General features: G+C 33.8%; 1 protein-coding gene across 1 annotated transcript in view; it reads right to left on the bottom strand.

Moving 5' to 3' along the window:
• Window positions 1-17,942, bottom strand: part of LOC114329223 (protein dissatisfaction) — a 167,586-nt gene that overhangs the window by 46,296 nt on the left and 103,348 nt on the right. The window contains exon 4 of the mRNA XM_028278265.2: window positions 3,770-4,134. Coding sequence (XP_028134066.2) covers window positions 3,770-4,134 — 365 coding nt within the window. The remainder of the gene's footprint in view (window positions 1-3,769; window positions 4,135-17,942) is intronic.

Raw genomic sequence — 17,942 nt, 5'->3', positions numbered from 1 at the left:
AAAGTAACGCATAAATTCATTATTTCGTAAACCGGCGCCTTTAAGGAAAAATTCCGAAACAGGTCGATTTTAATTTTTAAATTACGATTTTTTTGGCATATATATCATACTAGTGACGTCATCAATCTGGGCGTGATGACGTAATCGATCATTTTCAACGAAAACTTTTCGTTTATAAATTTGCAAAAGTCTGTGTGTTATTGCGTCGCCGCTCCTGCAATACTTAGGGCAAGTGTATCGATGGATTCTTATGTAGTTTTGCCTTCTGAATCCAAATCTGAAAACGGCATTTCGATACCTCTAACCGTCTTCGAGATAATCGACCTCAAACTCTTCGTGAATGTCAAACTAAATTTTAAATTAAGTATTAATAAAACATCAATGACATTTGATAGTGAATTTAATTATTATATAAAATAAATAAGATGTTCAAAAATACAATTTGAGTATAATATTTTAAAAGCAATAAGTTATTAACAGCTCTAAAAAGGTTTATACCCGTACGCCCTCCCCTTTATGATAAATGGACTGTTCCATTTGCTACGAAATATGAAATTAAAATATACCTAGTCCGTTCGCTAAACTCGACACAACTGGTTAGTGATTTTAGTAGGTAATTTTTTTGTTTTTTGAGAATTTTGCCGAAATTGGCAAAATTACTAAATATTTAGTAATTATTAACCATTTAGAAATTATTTTTTTGTCGAATTGGCAAAATTATTTACTAAAATCACTAGCCAATTGTGTCTGAGTTTAGCGAACCGACAGTATATGAAATAATATTGTTTGGTATAAAAAAATATGGTCTGATATGTGCAATTACATCCTTCTAATGGAAAAAAATATTTGAAGATTTTTCTCAAATTACGGATACTAACAACATTTTCATTTATAACTCTTTTATTTTTAATTTGACGAAGAAAAGTTATTCTTCATAAAAAGCTCTTCATGCTCTAAGATTTATGATGCAACCATCATATATAAAATTTTATTAATTTTATACGAGGTATATAAGAAATATGAAATTCGATCAAGAGTAAACTACCTTTATAGTTCATAACATTTAAATTATAATGATATAATTGCACATTAAAACATAATTATTAATTCTAACCTACTTTTCATAATAGCAATTTTCCATATTATGAATTAAAATACGTAAATATACAAAGTTTTCGTTATGATAATGCTCGCATTTTCAACTTGTTTTAAATGAGAATAGGGCTCATATGATAGCTCATTTGAAAGAGTATTCAATTCTCTATTCACTAATATAAACATTAACATAATTATTTATATGGGGTGTCCAAAAAATATTTTTTTTATTTAAATTAATTGACAAAAAGATGAATGTATGCAATTTATTTAATTCTAAATACATTTGACTGCTGTCAGAAAACAGAAAAAAAATTTATTTGAAAAATAAACATTGATTTTTGCTTAAGGGGATGGGTACGTAATTTAGGCTCTAATGCTATTTAAATGGGATTCATTTTTTTCAAATCCTGAGAAAACTAATAAGTATTTTTAAAAAATTTAAACGCAGAATTAAAGATTACGTTCTTACCGAGAGCCGAAAGTCCCTGAAAACTTCTGTAATGTTTATTTTAATAAGTTACAGGGGTGAAAAACTAAGAGAAAATGTAGTGTGATTTTTAATTTAAAATATCTCGTTCAAAAGAAACTTTTTTTTATTCTAAGAGACTTTCGACCCTCGATAATAATTTAGTCTTTCATTCTGTGTTTAAATTTTTTAAAAACATTTATTAGTTTTTTTAGGATTTGAAAAAAATGGACACCATGTCCGTGGTGATATTTTCCAAATCGAACATTCGCTATCTTTGTCTTACAACGGACTGAGTCAAATATAATATGATGACAAAACAGTGACAATTTTAAATATTTGACATGGCATCGGGAATATTTTGAGTGGTTGATTAAATAATATTGATAGTGTATTTGATAAATAATTGATTTAAGACGTGAACTTAATAAAAAGTTAATTGTTTGTTATTTATGGACGATACAAGCAGAGAATACATCAGGATAATATATTCTGTGATCCAAGTATTTTGTTGTTAAAGATGTTCAAAATTGTAACCGTTCCATAGTAACAATATACCTATCTATTATTAAAAAATCACTTTAACACTTTTCCTCTTTTCTCGATTGAGTATTAGTTTTTGTTGTATATAAATTATTACAATCACTGAATACATAATTAGTGAAAAATTATCATATTTATTAACTGAATTAATAATTTGCAATTATACAAGTAACAGTTTTGCAAGAACATTCAAAAGCCATCTCTTTAAAGTTAATGATGACATTGTCAAGTAGTAATGTTTACATATCCATACCAGTGAGAATTTTACTACACGTAATTTGCCGTGTAAAGACAGAAAAAGTAGGGATAGCCGTAAAATATTTGCGAATTATGTACCAATGGCCTTAAACGAAATGTTCAAACTGCCAAGAGGCGGGTGAGTAGCAGCTTTAACATTGAATTTAAGCAAAAAACAATATTTATTTGTCAAATAAACAATTTTTTCCTGTTTTCTGACAACATCAAAACGTATTTTGAATTAAATAAATTACATACATTCTTCTTTTTGTCTCAATTAATTTAATTTAACAAATTTTTTTGAACACCCTGTATAAATAATTATGTTAATGTTTATATTATTAAATAGAGAATTGAACACCCTTTAAATTGAGCTATCATATGACCCCTATTCTTATTTTAAAAAATAATCGATTACGTCATAGACGTAAAGGACTATTTTCATAGTCCATTTTCTTCGCTTAAGTCGTATATCCTTGTTTTCGTACAAATTCCGAGTCTGTGTTGGATTGTATTGTGCATAATGGTGGCAGACCCGGCACTTCCACCCTTATTTTTCGGAGGACCACAGTTTCTTTTCGTTAATCAAAATCATTTCCATATTTAATCTAGGGTCGTTAATGGTAAATCCATCCATGATATTGGGAGGAAAATGATAGGTTTGGATATGGACTAAGGGTAAGACAATGGTTTCCCCTGATTGGTGTTAGGAGGTAAACCAAGGCTCGCATGGGCAGGACCGCATTCCTGAAGCAGATTTGTCACCTATCGGGGTCATAGATGAGTATCTACCAGCTACCTTCTTCTTAACGTGCCCTATCAAGTCCCCTTGACGTTGGCGATTAACATGGCGAAACTGTCTCTATCTCGAGCTATTCTAAATAGGTGTTCTGCTTTCTTTATTCCTGTCCACTCCCGGATATTCTTCAACCAAGAGGCTTGCTTTCTACCAATTCCTCTGCGTCCTTCGATTTTACCCATCATAATAAGTTAAAGAATATTATACCGGTCTCCCCTTACTACGTGTCCAAAATAGGCTATCTTTCTACATTTGATCTCAATCAGCAGTATCAATAGTAGGGGGAATCAGCAGTATCAATATATCAAGCAGCTCGCGAGCAGTATTTGCTCTCTTAAAGACACATTTGTCAGCATAGCCGTCCATTGTATTTTTAGTGTACCTACGTCTGGGACTGACCAAATGTAACATTTAACCATGCGCTTTCGAAGTTGAAGTTGCAAGTTATCATCACAGAAGAATCACCTCATTTTTAAAAATGTTGTACGGGCTATCTCGATCCTACATTTTATCTCTTTATCTGGATCTAGTTGTTCAAACCTACTACTTGCTACCACCAACATATTTTCCATATTTTATTAATGTTATGAGAAATGGTATTAAAATATATTATATATCAAACTTACTTGACACTTTTCCGCAGACATCAAAATATGTAACAGTCCTGGTGGTGGAGGCATGGCAGGATGATGGAACATAGGCGGAAGCTGCAAGGCGGTAACAGCATCCACTGTTGGACTAGAGACGGGCGGCGGGGGAGGAGGAATAGTTAAACTTTTCATAGGATGGTGAGGGTTAAATAATCCGGAGGGAGTAAAATGAAAACCTGTGGGGATTGTAGGACCAGAAGCAGCACTCGATAAAGAATGCTTCGGTTCGCTGTGACCTGTGAGATGTTGCAAAGAATGGGGTAATCCAGATGAACGATGGATTTGAGTAGAAGGTGCGTGTTGTATTTTCGGTTTTCGAGGGCCTCTTTCGTGTTGTACGGCTGAAACAAATAAAAATAATAAATAGTTTAATTTTAATATTGCGAATCTTTTTTGTATTTAATTATGATTAAGTAATTTCTAAATTGAATTAAAAAAATCCTTTTATCTACTCTATCTCATATTATGTATAAGTTTTTAGTTTGTGAAAACTGTCATTATAGATAGCAGTGCGTGAAGGATTTAAAGTGTGCGTGAAGTAACAATGTATTTTAAATGGGATTTACTTTTCGCAACACTGTTTTTTGGCACACTTTCATATATGTAATCAAATGTCCTTAACTTTGGCGTTGTCATGGTGATGACATGTGAGCAATAAATTACAACAAAAGTTTTGGGTACATTCCATGTCAAATCACTCAGGCAAAAAATTTTGGATCTCCGATTTGTCTGAAAATTGGTATATAGCTTCTGCGGGACGTAAAAATAAGATATTTAAGGTCAAAAAAACTTCTTCTTCTTTTTTTCTCAAAATGTTATTTAATGCGATTTTACAGTACAGTGGAACCCCGATAAGTCGGCCCCCGATAACCCGGAAGTCCGGCTAACCCGGACCGATTTTCATCAGATAAACATTTTGATTTTCAATATTTTGTATTTTTCAATTTAATTGTGGCTTATTTCCCATCAAAATACTTAATTATCAGACAAACCTTTCAACAATAAAAATGTATGTAATATAATATTTGAGAGATAATGTGTATGTGTGTAATTTGAACTATACGATATTAAAAATGACTCATAGCACACGCCGCAGAAACAACAGCCACCTGTCTGTAGTATCTATTCCTTTTTATTTCAAACTGTCAGCATTGTTTAGGAAAGACTATTTAAAAAATTCTTTTATAAACAATGGTCTTTATTTCACTGTTCTTAAATAATAACATTACATCATTGTGACTGTATTGTGTGTCTTGTGTTGTTCGCTTCCATTTGCTTACGTTTGTGTTTGGTGTTTTTTTTTTAGTAATTTTAATGAGTAGGTACTGTGCATATTTATAAATATATTTCATGTTATTTCAATTCTAACGGAGTTTATCTGTAAGTATACCGTATTTTATTAATTTTTACCATATTCTCCGGCTATCTCGGATTTTCGATAACCCGGATCGGTCGCGGTCCCGATTAATCCGAGTTATCGAGGTTCCACTGTAATTTGGTGTTTATTTAAACAAATTTGCATTTTCTGTCGCAAAGTATCAATGAAAAACATAATATTTTAATAGAAGGGACTCAAAAATGTCATTATATGGCAGTATAACAAGTTATTTTGATTCAAAACAAGGTTTTGATCAAATTTTATAGTGTAGAAAACGTTAAAATATCGTTTTTTACATTTTTCTCCATTCCCAAAATACATCATCATCGATTTGGCTGAAAATTTGCCCACTGATAGCCAAAACATAGAACTTTAAGTGGTTAGAAGGATTTGAATTATATTACAATACCAAAAAAGTTACATGCAGTAATATCAAACTCAAAAGTATATTAGTCCAGTCGGAATAGCATTTGACCTTGCATGTCGAGCTGCCCAAAATTTTATTTTTATAATCTTTAGGGGAGTCAATAGTAGCCTAAATTTAAAATCACGAATGAATTCCTCCGTTACGTTAGCCGCCATCTTGATTTTAAAGGAGAACCTGTTTTGCTCAACATCTCCGCCATTTTTAACTTTTCGACAAAAATGGTAAAAACTGAAATTGTTCCAAATAAATCGTGTTTACAATTATTACAATTTCTTTTTAACAATTTTTGTCGTGAGGTCGATATTTTCGTGTTAATTTTACTTACAGTAGACTCCTATATTTTTGGCTATGATATTGCATGTAACTTTTTTGGTATTGTAATATAATTCAAATCCTTCTAACCACTTAAATTAAAGTCCTATTTTATGGATATCTGTGGGCAAATTTTTAGCCAAATCGATTATGATGTATTTTGGTTGGGAATGGAAAAAAATTTAAAAAGGGGTATTTTAACGTATTCTACACTATAAAATTTGGTCAAAAACTTGTTTTGAATCAAAGTAACTTCTTTATTTATAAAATTTCTTTCTTTATAAACTTTTTCAGTCCCTTCTATTAAAATATTATGTTTTCCATTGAAATCTACTTTACAATAGAAAATGCAAATTTGTTTAAATAAACACAAAATCACTGTAAAATCGCATAAAATAACATTTTGAGAAAAAAGAAGAAGAAGTTTGTTTGACCTTAAATATCTTATTTTTACGTCCCGCAGAAGCTATATACCAATTTTCAGACAAATCGGAGATCCAAAATTTTTTTTGCTCCAAAATTGAGTGATTTGAAATGGAGTAAGAATACCTATTCGTCAAAAAAATTGAAAACAAAATTTATTAAGAAACACAGAGAACGCTTTTGTAAGGTTCCTTACACTCGTGTTACCTGCTTACCGAAGCCCTTGTTTCAACACTTGTTTAAAGACTAACCGCCGGTGCCTGCCTACACATGTTAACTCAAATTAGCACGATCTATGAATCAGTTGTACGTAAACTACAAATTTGCAGAAATTCGAAAACTGATAAATGCAAGTTTTATACGGTGGGTCATAAAAATAATCCCAATACATTATTCCCGATGCTCGATACTTGTGTTTATAGCACCCTCATCCTTCAGTCTGTACTTTTAGCTAACTCTTAATAACTGAGATTAAATTAACCTTAAACGTGAGGGTTTGTAATGAACATGTTTCTAGAGAAAAGATGTAGAGACGGTGTAAAAAATGAAAGGAATGAAATAAATTAGAAATTTTCAGGGTAAGTCTCTGGAGAGTTTTCAAATTGTTAGGCTTTAGGTTCAAAATGAAAGACAACAAAAAACCTTGTGTGAAATGCCTTGAGTGTGTCGTTCACAAAAGAATCGATTTTTTTCCAGGATACGTGGATTTTTGCTAAATGTGGAATAAAACGAAATTGACAGGAAGGGAGTATAAAATCCATATAACACACTGATAATAAGGGGAAAGAGACATTTTATATTGCATGCGGGTGGAAAACATGGTTTCACTGATGGAGCAGATCTTGTGTTTTCGTCTAAATGAAAATCGGCTGATTATCACAATAACATCAATAAGGAGATTTTTGTGAAATGGTTGAAATAAATCTGCTTTCAAGTTTACATGAACCATCTGTTATAGTTTTGGATAATGCCCCATACGATTCAAAAATTTTTAATAAGCAATCAACAAATTCGTGGACAGCACATAAAATAAAAGAATGGTTAACGAATGAAAATCTTTAAATTCCTCACGGTCCATGCAAGCCAAAATTACTATCTACAGTTAGCCAAAAGGAATGAAAAATCAATAATACTAATAGTAGACAAGATTGTACATAGTTTTGGATGTACATAATGCGTTAAGACTGTCCCCTTCATTGTAAATTCAATCACATTTAATACCATTGAATTTTCAAAACTTACTACCATATCTATATTGGACGTAACGGTTACAGTAACGCAGCAGCTTTTTGAAAACATGGCAAGAAGCATTGAATGCTGCTACACCTGCAATTTGGGAAAAAAATGTACGGACATGTGGACAGTTAATAAAAGAATGTTTGAAAGAACAAAGGAAGAAAATCGTATCAAATCAATTAACCCAGTCATCATTTACCATCCAAATGAAGATACCGACGACAGTGATTATGAATATGGATCTAATTCTTGATTACACTGTAAGGTAAAATGTTTGCATTTTCTCATTAATTTTTTTTAGTGTTATTGTTATTATTTTATAAGAGTTTAGAATTTATGCATTCAGAAGCAATATAATTTGTAATTTTTTTGTAGTAGATGAATGTAACGTCAGTGTAATGTCAGTACAACCCAAAGAGCGATGTAGATGGCCATGCTAGGGATTATTTTGAGAGACAGGATTCGAAATATCGACATTCGTGAAAGGACACAGATTACTGATTCCGCAGAACGTAGAGCAAGGCTCAAGTGGCAATTTGTCGGATATGTTACCGGAGATAATCCCAAAAAATGGACACAGATATTAACAAACTGGGGACCAAGACGGAACAGGCGAGGAGTAGGCAGACCGCAGAAGAGGTGGGCAGATGATATCAAACAATTCGCGGGCAAGCAGTGGATGAGAATTGCCAAGAGTAGAAAGCGATGGAAGCAAATGGAAGAGGCCTATATCTAGCAGTGGACGAAGACAGGCTGAAGAAGAAGAAAAAGACATGAATGTAGAATAACTACATTATCAGTTAAAACCGTATTTTTGCTTGTCTTCGACAGTGGTTCTGTGGTTCAAATATTGGGAGAATTTGCTGCTGATTTTCTTTGCACAGGGCAAAGGACCATTTAAGTCAAATCTTTCATCCCTAATCCAGAATAGTTACAACTTCTTGAAGTGTAGTAGGTATATGTAATTAATTGGTGTAAATGTAATCTGTAAAAACATTCGAAAAGAGCAATTTTTTCGTTTGATCAATTTGCATCGACATATTACACTGACCCTTGTCAGACCTTCAGCTTCCCATATAACAACTCATCGCTCCAACAATTCTCCAAACCTCCCGACCTAACCAAGTCTTTTACTTCTCATTCTCAGATCCAATCGTGGCTCGGTATCCGTTAGAGGTTAGAGGGTAGGGGAGAGGCTAGCCGTGACAGAATGACATGACACTATCGGATGATAGGATTACTCCGGCTTAGCATCGTTGCCCTGGCATTATACCCTCACATGACATGATACGGCGGGCGCACATCAACACATACCGCTCACCCGCTATTAGGCCAATCGTTTATATCTCTATTTTTTATGGACAGTTACGATTTACTTTAATAAATGCTCAAACAGGTGGTTATGTGTTACAGAACAAAAAATCCCTAGGTATCAAATTTGTTGGGGTGTAAGTTTTATTTTTTCTATATTTGGTAACGTTTAATATTAATAGAAAATAAAACACCGATCAGCATAACAAAGATAGTCCATAACCTAAATAACAACAACGTAACCAAAGTTAGAGCAGAAGACCAGTTCACTGAAAATATTTTAACACCGGGAGGAATTAGACAAGGAGACAGTTTAAGCCCCTTCTTGTTTAATCTACTCATGGGCAAAATTATAAACAAAGTAACATCTCTTAATCTTGAATATAGAATGGGCAACAAAAGAATTGGTATGGCGTGTTACGCAGATGACGCAGCAATTATTGCTGAATCAGAAGATGATCTTCACAGACAGCTCTTTCAGTTCTTTCAAGTAAGCCGCCAACTAAATATGAACATTTCTACCAACAAAACTAAATGTATGACAATAGCAAAAGATCCGCTCAGATGTAAGTTAGTGGTTGAGAACAACCCCATAGAACAGGTGATGCAATTCAGATATCTGGGCATAGATATATCAAGCACTCACGACCCAGTAAAGGACCTGAAGAGTCAGATCAACAAAATATCTGCATTGTCAGGATGTCTGCGGGAGATAGTCTGGTCAAATCCATATATGCGCACAGATAGTAAAATTAGAATCTACAAGACTTGCGTACGACCGAATGACATATGGCTTAGAAGTGCGCGAAGACACCAACAAAACGAAAAAGATGCTAAGAGTTGCCGAAATGAAAACCCTAAGAACAATAGTGGGGAAAACAAGAAGAAACAGAGAAAGAAATACAGACATTAGAGAGCAATACAAAATTCAAGATATTGGAAGATGGGGAAGGCAGCGCAAGAGGATGTGGTACAACCATGTAAGACGAATGGATGAGAATAGACTCCCAAAAATTGCCCTAGAAAACAACCCGACCGGTTCAAGACCCCCCGGAGGACCTCCTAAAAGATGGAGGGATAGTTGGCAATCTACCTCCCAGGAAATTAACCAGAGGCAGCTTCAGAATTAAACAGATCAAAAGATCTTCAAGAAGAAGAGGTAACGTTTTCTTAAACATCTACAGGTAAACCGAAACTAGCTAAAAAATTGGCTATGTTATAAAAAAATAGAATCAACCCCAGTCGCGTGTGCTCCTTCCTAACAGATTGTGTTAGTCGAAAGAAGAGCAAATTTGTCCAGAATTTGATATTGTGTTGATTAATAATTTGAGACAGCTTGTATCTAAATGGATCTGTGTCTGCAGTCCTGACCCACTGGAGGGAGTGTAGTGAGCATCGTGATGTCATGGATTGACCAAAGATCTCTGTCTGCAAAGATCTCTGTCTCTGGTCATTTCTTTTAACTAATGCATATGTCTTTTGCATATTCCTATAATTTGGTTGATTCATCTTGTCGGGGAACTTCCTCATGATCTCCAGGCTCGTACCTTTACTTGGATATTAATCAGTTTTTCCATGTTGTCTGCGTCTGCTTTCATATTATGTTCACAGTGTTTTAAATGTTATATATTTAGAGTCCTGTGGTTAGTCTACGCAATTCGTAATATTCTCCAACACATTTTTTGAGCGGCATCTGTCTTTCCTCTTTTCATTTGTCTTAGGGTCCAAGATTCACATGCGTATGTGAGTATTGGGAATATTAAGAAGTTGATCAAAGTCATTTTTAGAGTTCGTGAAATTTGAGAGTTCTTTAATTTTTGGCCATCTTTCCTAGAGCGACTTTTGCTAGATCACATCTACGTTTTATTAGTTCCTGTAGAATTGACCCAGAGATAAGTATGAGCTCAAAACCTCAAACCGGTCAACCGTGGTTTTGTATGAATGATTGTTATGTAGTCTATGCACTATCATGATCTATCTATATCTTTGATATATTTAACTGCAGACCAAATATTAGACTTTTATTTTAAACCAGTCTGATGAGATCAGTTAACCATTGTTGACTATTTGCAAGCACACTGTGTCATTTGCAAAACATAGGTTGTTTATTTTTCGGGCATTGTTTGGAAAGTCATATTTTATTACAGAGCAAGTGAAGCAATTTTATTTTTATTCCGGTTTTTCTGTGGTTTTAATTTAAGCATTTCTGCTGTCATCATATTATCTGGATCTGGTGCTTTGTTATAATTGAGATTACTCATCGCCTGTCTTATTTCATTCTCGAGTAGGTATATTAGGTTCGTCTTCTATTTGCTCATTTTTATATAGATCCGGCAATATAAGCGCCATGTATCTGCTATATCTTCTCTGTTGATTTCCAGGGTTCCTGTTTGCTCTTCAAGGGCCCAAGTTCTGGCTCTAAAGTGTCTTGTTATATAGCGCATCTTTCTACATAAATATAATTATTGGCTGATTTTTTTGATCGTAGCTCTTAATCTTTTTACATATATTGTGATAGTATTGTTGTTTATCAACCTGCATCTTAGATTTATTTCATTGTTGAGGTTTCTTAAAATAACTGTTTCTCTTTCACTACTTTGAAAAATATTTCTTCTATTATCGATTATTTTAAGGGTTTCATCTGTTTTCTAGTGTTTCTGTTTAACAGGATTGTTTAGCTTTGGGCGATTAATTGGTGTTGTTACACAATGTTTACTAGTCTCCCATATTTCTTGTTATGTACATTTAAGGACGGTCACCAACTAGATGTTCCGGATAAAATTCAGAATTTAGCAGGTGAATAATTCTGCAAAATCCTTAGAGCAGCTGGAGATAGAGACCAAGAGAGAAAATCTGTTAGAGGTATTGGAGAAAACCACGATCCTCAGTAATGGGGAAACGAGAAAAGAGTAGGTCTGTAGCTAGAAGCGTAATCCTTAGAGCAGCTGGAGATAGAGACCAAGAGAGAAAATCTGTTAGAGGTATTGGAGAAAACCACGATCCTCAGTAATGGGGAAACGAGAAAAGAGTAGATCTGTAGCTAGAAGCGTAATCCTTAGAGCAGCTGGAGATAGAGACCAAGAGAGAAAATCTGTTAGAGGTATTGGAGAAAACCACGATCCTCAGTAATGGGGAAACGAGAAAAGAGTAGATCTGTAGCTAGAAGCGTAATCCTTAGAGCAGCTGGAGATAGAGACCGAGAGAGAAAATCTGTTAGAGGTATGGGAGAAAACCACGATCCTCAGTAATGGGGAAACGAGAAAAGAGTAGATCTGTAGCTAGAAGCGTAATCCTTAGAGCAGCTGGAGATAGAGACCAAGAGAGAAAATCTGTTAGAGGTATTGGAGAAAACCACGATCCTCAGTAATGGGGAAACGAGAAAAGAGTAGATCTGTAGCTAGAAGCGTAATCCTTAGAGCAGCTGGAGATAGAGACCAAGAGAGAAAATCTGTTAGAGGTATTGGAGAAAACCACGATCCTCAGTAATGGGGAAACGAGAAAAGAGTAGATCTGTAGCTAGAAGCGTAATCCTTAGAGCAGCTGGAGATAGAGACCGAGAGAGAAAATCTGTTAGAGGTATGGGAGAAAACCACGATCCTCAGTAATGGGGAAACGAGAAAAGAGTAGATCTGTAGCTAGAAGCGTAATCCTTAGAGCAGCTGGAGATAGAGACCAAGAGAGAAAATCTGTTAGAGGTATTGGAGAAAACCACGATCCTCAGTAATGGAGACACGAGAATAGAGTAGATCTGTAGCTAGAAGCGTAATCCTTAGAGCAGCTGGAGATAGAGACCTAGAGAGAAAATCTGTTAGAGGTACTGGAGAAAACCACGATCCTGAGTAATGGGGAAACGATAAAAGAGTAGATCTGTAGCTAGAAGCGAAATCTTTAGAGCAGCTGAAGATAGAGACCAGAGAGAAAATCTGTTACAGGTATTGGAGAAAACCACTATCCTCAGTAATGGGGAAACGAGAAAAGAGTAGCTCTGTAGCTCTTTTTATATTTAATTGAACGCTTCTATCATATCTCTTCTGCGTCTAGCTATGATATCAATGTCGTCAACAAATGCTAGTTTATGTATTTTTTTGGGTTATTGTTTTTTCCTTGGTATTGACTGTAGATTGATTCTCTTATGATTTTTTCTAGGGTGATTTTAAGTAAGATAAAAGTTGAAAGGCGCTTTTAGCTATTATTATTTTTTTATGTTTTTGAGATTTTTACAGATTTATATAAATTTTACCAATTATGGCGCATGCGCAAATTTTTCTAGTTCGCCAATTTTTTGCTAGTTCGTCGCCAATCGCCATTTATTCGATTACTATTCCGTTGAACACGGAATCCATAATTCGGTGCCTAATTCCTTGCCTAATTCGGTTTTTAATTTTTATAAATATTTTTATATTCGTAAACACTTTTCTCTCTACTTTAAATACGAAATTACGAAGAAACTGGATGAAGTTTCAGTTCTCGCGTAGAAAATAGTTCATACCAAGCATATAAACTCAACAAGGTTCTGAAACAAACTGTTTTCTTGTGGCATATCCAATTTAAGTATTATGTTTACCTATAACAGATTGAGCCACAATTATTGGTGGAATGAAAATTACATTTTTAATTAGCTAAAGTGTATTACAAACATTAGTAAACACCAAGTAAAAACTCCTGTTGTATAAGTAATTTAATTAAAAATTAAAAATCCAAATGAATTACATTAATTGTTCCTCCTCCTCCTAAGTGCCTTCTCTATTAAAGTTGGCGATCAATATGGCAAATTTCTCTCTTGGCAAATCTCTATGGCAAATTAATTGTTCAGAACGAACGTTTTCGAACTTATGAATCCAACTTCAGTGAACTTTGGTAGCCGCAGAACCAAACAGCCATCATCATCATCATCATCATCATCATCATCATTAACAGCTATTCCATCCATCGTCGGATGTAAGCCTCTCTTAGGTGTGTCCATTCATATCTGTTTGCTGTTTTTTGCATCCATTCGTGGTCAGCCATTCGCTTGATGTCATCAGTTCATCTTGTTTGAGGTCTGCCTCTACTTATTTTGCTTGCCCTTGGTCGCCATTCGAGAATTCCCTTTGTTCAACGGTTGTCTTCCATTCTTCCTATGTGTCCTGCCCAGTTCTATTTTAACATGGCAACCTTCTGCAGTCAAATATATCTGTACATCCTGTATTGGAGGTTCTACTTGATAACGTGGAGCACCGAGTGCAATGTTTTGGATTTCAGAAAGGGGAAATAACAAAAGGGTCAGGTAGCGGACGGTCATGTTTTTCAAGGCGAACCTCCTTTTAGTTGATGATTCGCTATCTCGACTCGATATAGACAAGACGTAGATTAGTTTTTGGATACACAATTATTATATTGTTAACAAGTGTAATAGGTAATAGTGATTATTACAGATACTTATTGCAACTCCGTATAGTTTTATTTAACATTAGGACTACACTTCTGGATCACATCTGTTACTTTTGATCGTCTTCTTATCTCTTCATTAGACTTGCTATTTGCGATCACTGAGCTTAATATTGAGCAATATCCTTTCCATAGCTCTCTGATTCACTTGAAGTTTGTGGACTATGCTGTTGTTAAAAGCCCAAATTTCGGTTCCGTATGTCAGAACTGGCAACACGTACTGATTGAACGTTTTTGACTTTAAAGTGTTTGGCAAGTTTGATTTAAATACTGTTTGTAATCGACCAAAAGCTGCCCATGCTAAGGAACATCTTCTATTTAAATCAGCCTTTAGGTTAAGCTTTGACAGTTCTATTTTTTGTCCCAAGTATATATACGACTTAACTTTTTCTATATTATTGTTGTCCAGAGTTATATTTCCATTTATATCTAGAGATTCGTTGGTTAGATATTTAGATTTTGCTTGATTTATTTTTATTTATCCAAACAGTGCTTGGATTTGAAGTGTTAATTACATTTTGGTACCCCAAAGTTCACTGAAAATGGACTGATAAGTCCGAAAGTATTGGTTCTGAACAATTAATGTAATCCAATTGGTAAAAAAGGGTTCAAGGCAGGTTTTGTTTATATTCGATTCAGAGTTGGACTACCATCTCCATATAGTAACTATTTCAGCATCCTTATGCATCATCAGTGAAGATTATGCAGTCACAACTCTGAAGGGAATACAAACATTCTGCCTCTTTTAAAGCAAACCATCGCGATGCGATGAACCCGCCTTTTGAGACGCAATACAGCGACATCTCTCGTATTACGAGGAAAACGAAAAGCCCTAGATACAAAGTTTACTACTTTTTAAACAATTAGAATAATTGAAATAAAAATATAATAAACAATATTTTAAATCCAAGACATTTCGTTAATAAACTGCTTTCTGGCTGCATCCCATATCTCCGGATTTTACAATATATAATCACATAGAGACGACGAAATAGGAGAAAGCAAATAGAGGACACTTAGGCCACGCATTTACCTTCTCTTCGTCTAGGAAAAGGACCGAAAGACAGTTTCTAAATACTCACAAATTGAGTAAAAATGAAAAAGATAAAAAAGGTTCCTCGTAATAATCCAATTGGGTTTTTAATTTTTTAATTAAATTATACCAATTACAACAGGAGTTTTTACTTTAAAATTTAAAGTAAAGATGTTAATGTTTTTTTACTATGTATATGGTATACAGCCAACTCCCAGTAACTATTCTGTTATAATTCGTATGATAGAGTTTCCCGAGAGATTCTTTGGTGGGCACCCAATGAGAACGGAGTTCCCGGTGAATGAGTAAAGATTGTAAGATGCATGCAGGGAGTAACATGTAATAACCAGTGTAACACACCAGAACAGGTGTGGGAGAGACTGATAAATTTCATGTGAAAATAGGATTGAACCGAGGTTCGATGTTTAGTCCTTATTTATTCTTTTTAGTGTTGGATCAGGTAATAGTGAAACTACATGGTAACATTCCCTGGTACTTAATATATGCCAATGAAGTAGTGTCAGTAGTAAATATGAATAGCTACTTAGAACAAAAACTGGAAAACTGGAACTGGACCTTTAACCAATATTCCTTCATCATCAAAAAGCTACCTATTTTTAATACTAACTTAACTCGAGATATAAAAGAACAAATTCCTAGCCGTTTTCTGAGACAATTATTTCAAGAAGCAATAAATTCCAAACAATACAACTAACTTCTTTACACCGACATCTCAAAAAATGAAGAGGATACTTAATTTTTGAAAAGAATAACTAAATGAATTATATTAAGAAATTTAATGTTAGTAGTCAATTTTACTGACACAATTTGTCCCTATTATTTATGCTCAACGCGGGATCTAAAATGGTTATATAGCTATTGCGATTTGTGATGTGATCTGGGCATGAGAGAACGGCATATCAAGTTCACATGTTACATTTCGAATTTACGTTCAACATTTAGTTGTATCAGTTCATTGCTTGAGCTTTAGGTTTCTATTTGGGGGGATTTTGATGTACAAAGAGGAACGAGATGCAGTGGACCATTTACCTATGTGTATAAATCATTTGACAAGTTTGTGTCATACCTTTGTGTCGCAAATTATTTTTTAAACAATTTAATAACTTTATTTTTATAAAAGGCCATTTTATTTTTCACTTATAATTCATTATTTCGATTAGGTATAAATAGATATAATGGTAGGGGAGTCCAAGCGGGGATTTTTGCAGTAACTCAAGCGCCTCAGATTATCATATGGGGAGAAACCTGTTACCCTGTAGATGTACCTCTACCATATATTGGCTCTAAACAAAGGGGAGTTCGTTAAGGAGGGGCCGAAAAAAAATCTATCCTTAGAAAAACTCGAAATCGTCAGATTAAGGTAATGTAAGTTAAGTACATGCAAAAGAGTGTATATTTAAAAAATCTGACAATTTGGACGGGGCGTAAGGAAATGGGTGAGTCACAAAGTTTCACAAGAAAAAAAGCGAATATTTCGCGAAATGACCGATAGATCTAAAAACTAAAAAATACTTACTCAATATTTATTTGTCAAAAATCTATCGAATGATAACAAACATGATTCCACACGGAGAGGGGTGGGGGGTAAATTTAAAATTTTAAATACGTGTCCCAGAAAGCCAATATACAAAAGAAGAAAAGAGAGACCAAGAAAGAAATGGAAGAACAGCGTATATGAAGAAAGTAATTTTGAGGATTGGAAAAAAGCATTGGACAGAAATCAATGGAAGAAAATGGCTAAGAAAAGTATGGAAGGACTATAAGAAATCTTAATGTATTTTATATAAACAAATGTAAATAGGTACTAATTGTAATGGGAAATTAATTTCTTAGTCACCAAGGCCTCTTGAGATTTATAAATAAATAAATAAATTATCCAAAAAGTTAGTATGAAATAGAAAATAAGAATTTTTCTCTGTTATTAAAAAACATTGATTTCCTTAATAGTAAAAAATATTAGTACATTTGGATGTTGAGAGGTGACTCACATTTTTTGGGGGAAAATGCTTAAACATATCTTATATAATAGTATTTGAGTTATCCTCCTACTTAAAAAGGTCCGGAATATTGTTTAAATAACCAAAGTGTCAAAAAATGAAGGAAAAATTCGGTTTTTTTCTTCGTTTTTTGATTATAACTTTAAAAGTATTGATTTCCGAGAAAAATTGCATAGACATAAAAGGTGCATAATTTAATTTTCTACAATATAGAATTATCCATAAATTTTAAAAGTTGTCACCCTTGTTGAAAAATAGCAATATTTGCGAAAAACCATGTATTTGCATTTTACGTTTTTGAACCATTTATGCTACACTTACGACCTTCATATTTCACCCAGAAGAACTTTATGATGTAATAAAATAATACTGTAAATTTTATTAAGATCGGTTTAATAGATTTTGCAAAATAAATTTTGCATTTCAGCTTTCGCAAAAAACATTTATTTTTTCAAAATGTTGAAAATAAATGACTGAAGGACTGAAGGAGGCTGAAAATAAAGTAGACAGCAAGTTGAATTTTTTGCATATAGAAGAATACCGTACCTTTCATTTGCAATTTGCAAAATTAATATCGGTTAACT

This window comes from Diabrotica virgifera, chromosome 7, assembly GCF_917563875.1.
Source record: "Diabrotica virgifera virgifera chromosome 7, PGI_DIABVI_V3a".
In the NCBI taxonomy this organism is placed as follows: domain Eukaryota; kingdom Metazoa; phylum Arthropoda; class Insecta; order Coleoptera; family Chrysomelidae; genus Diabrotica; species Diabrotica virgifera.
Note: the sequence above shows the minus strand (reverse complement) of the source record. Positions and strands in the feature narration are given on the sequence as shown.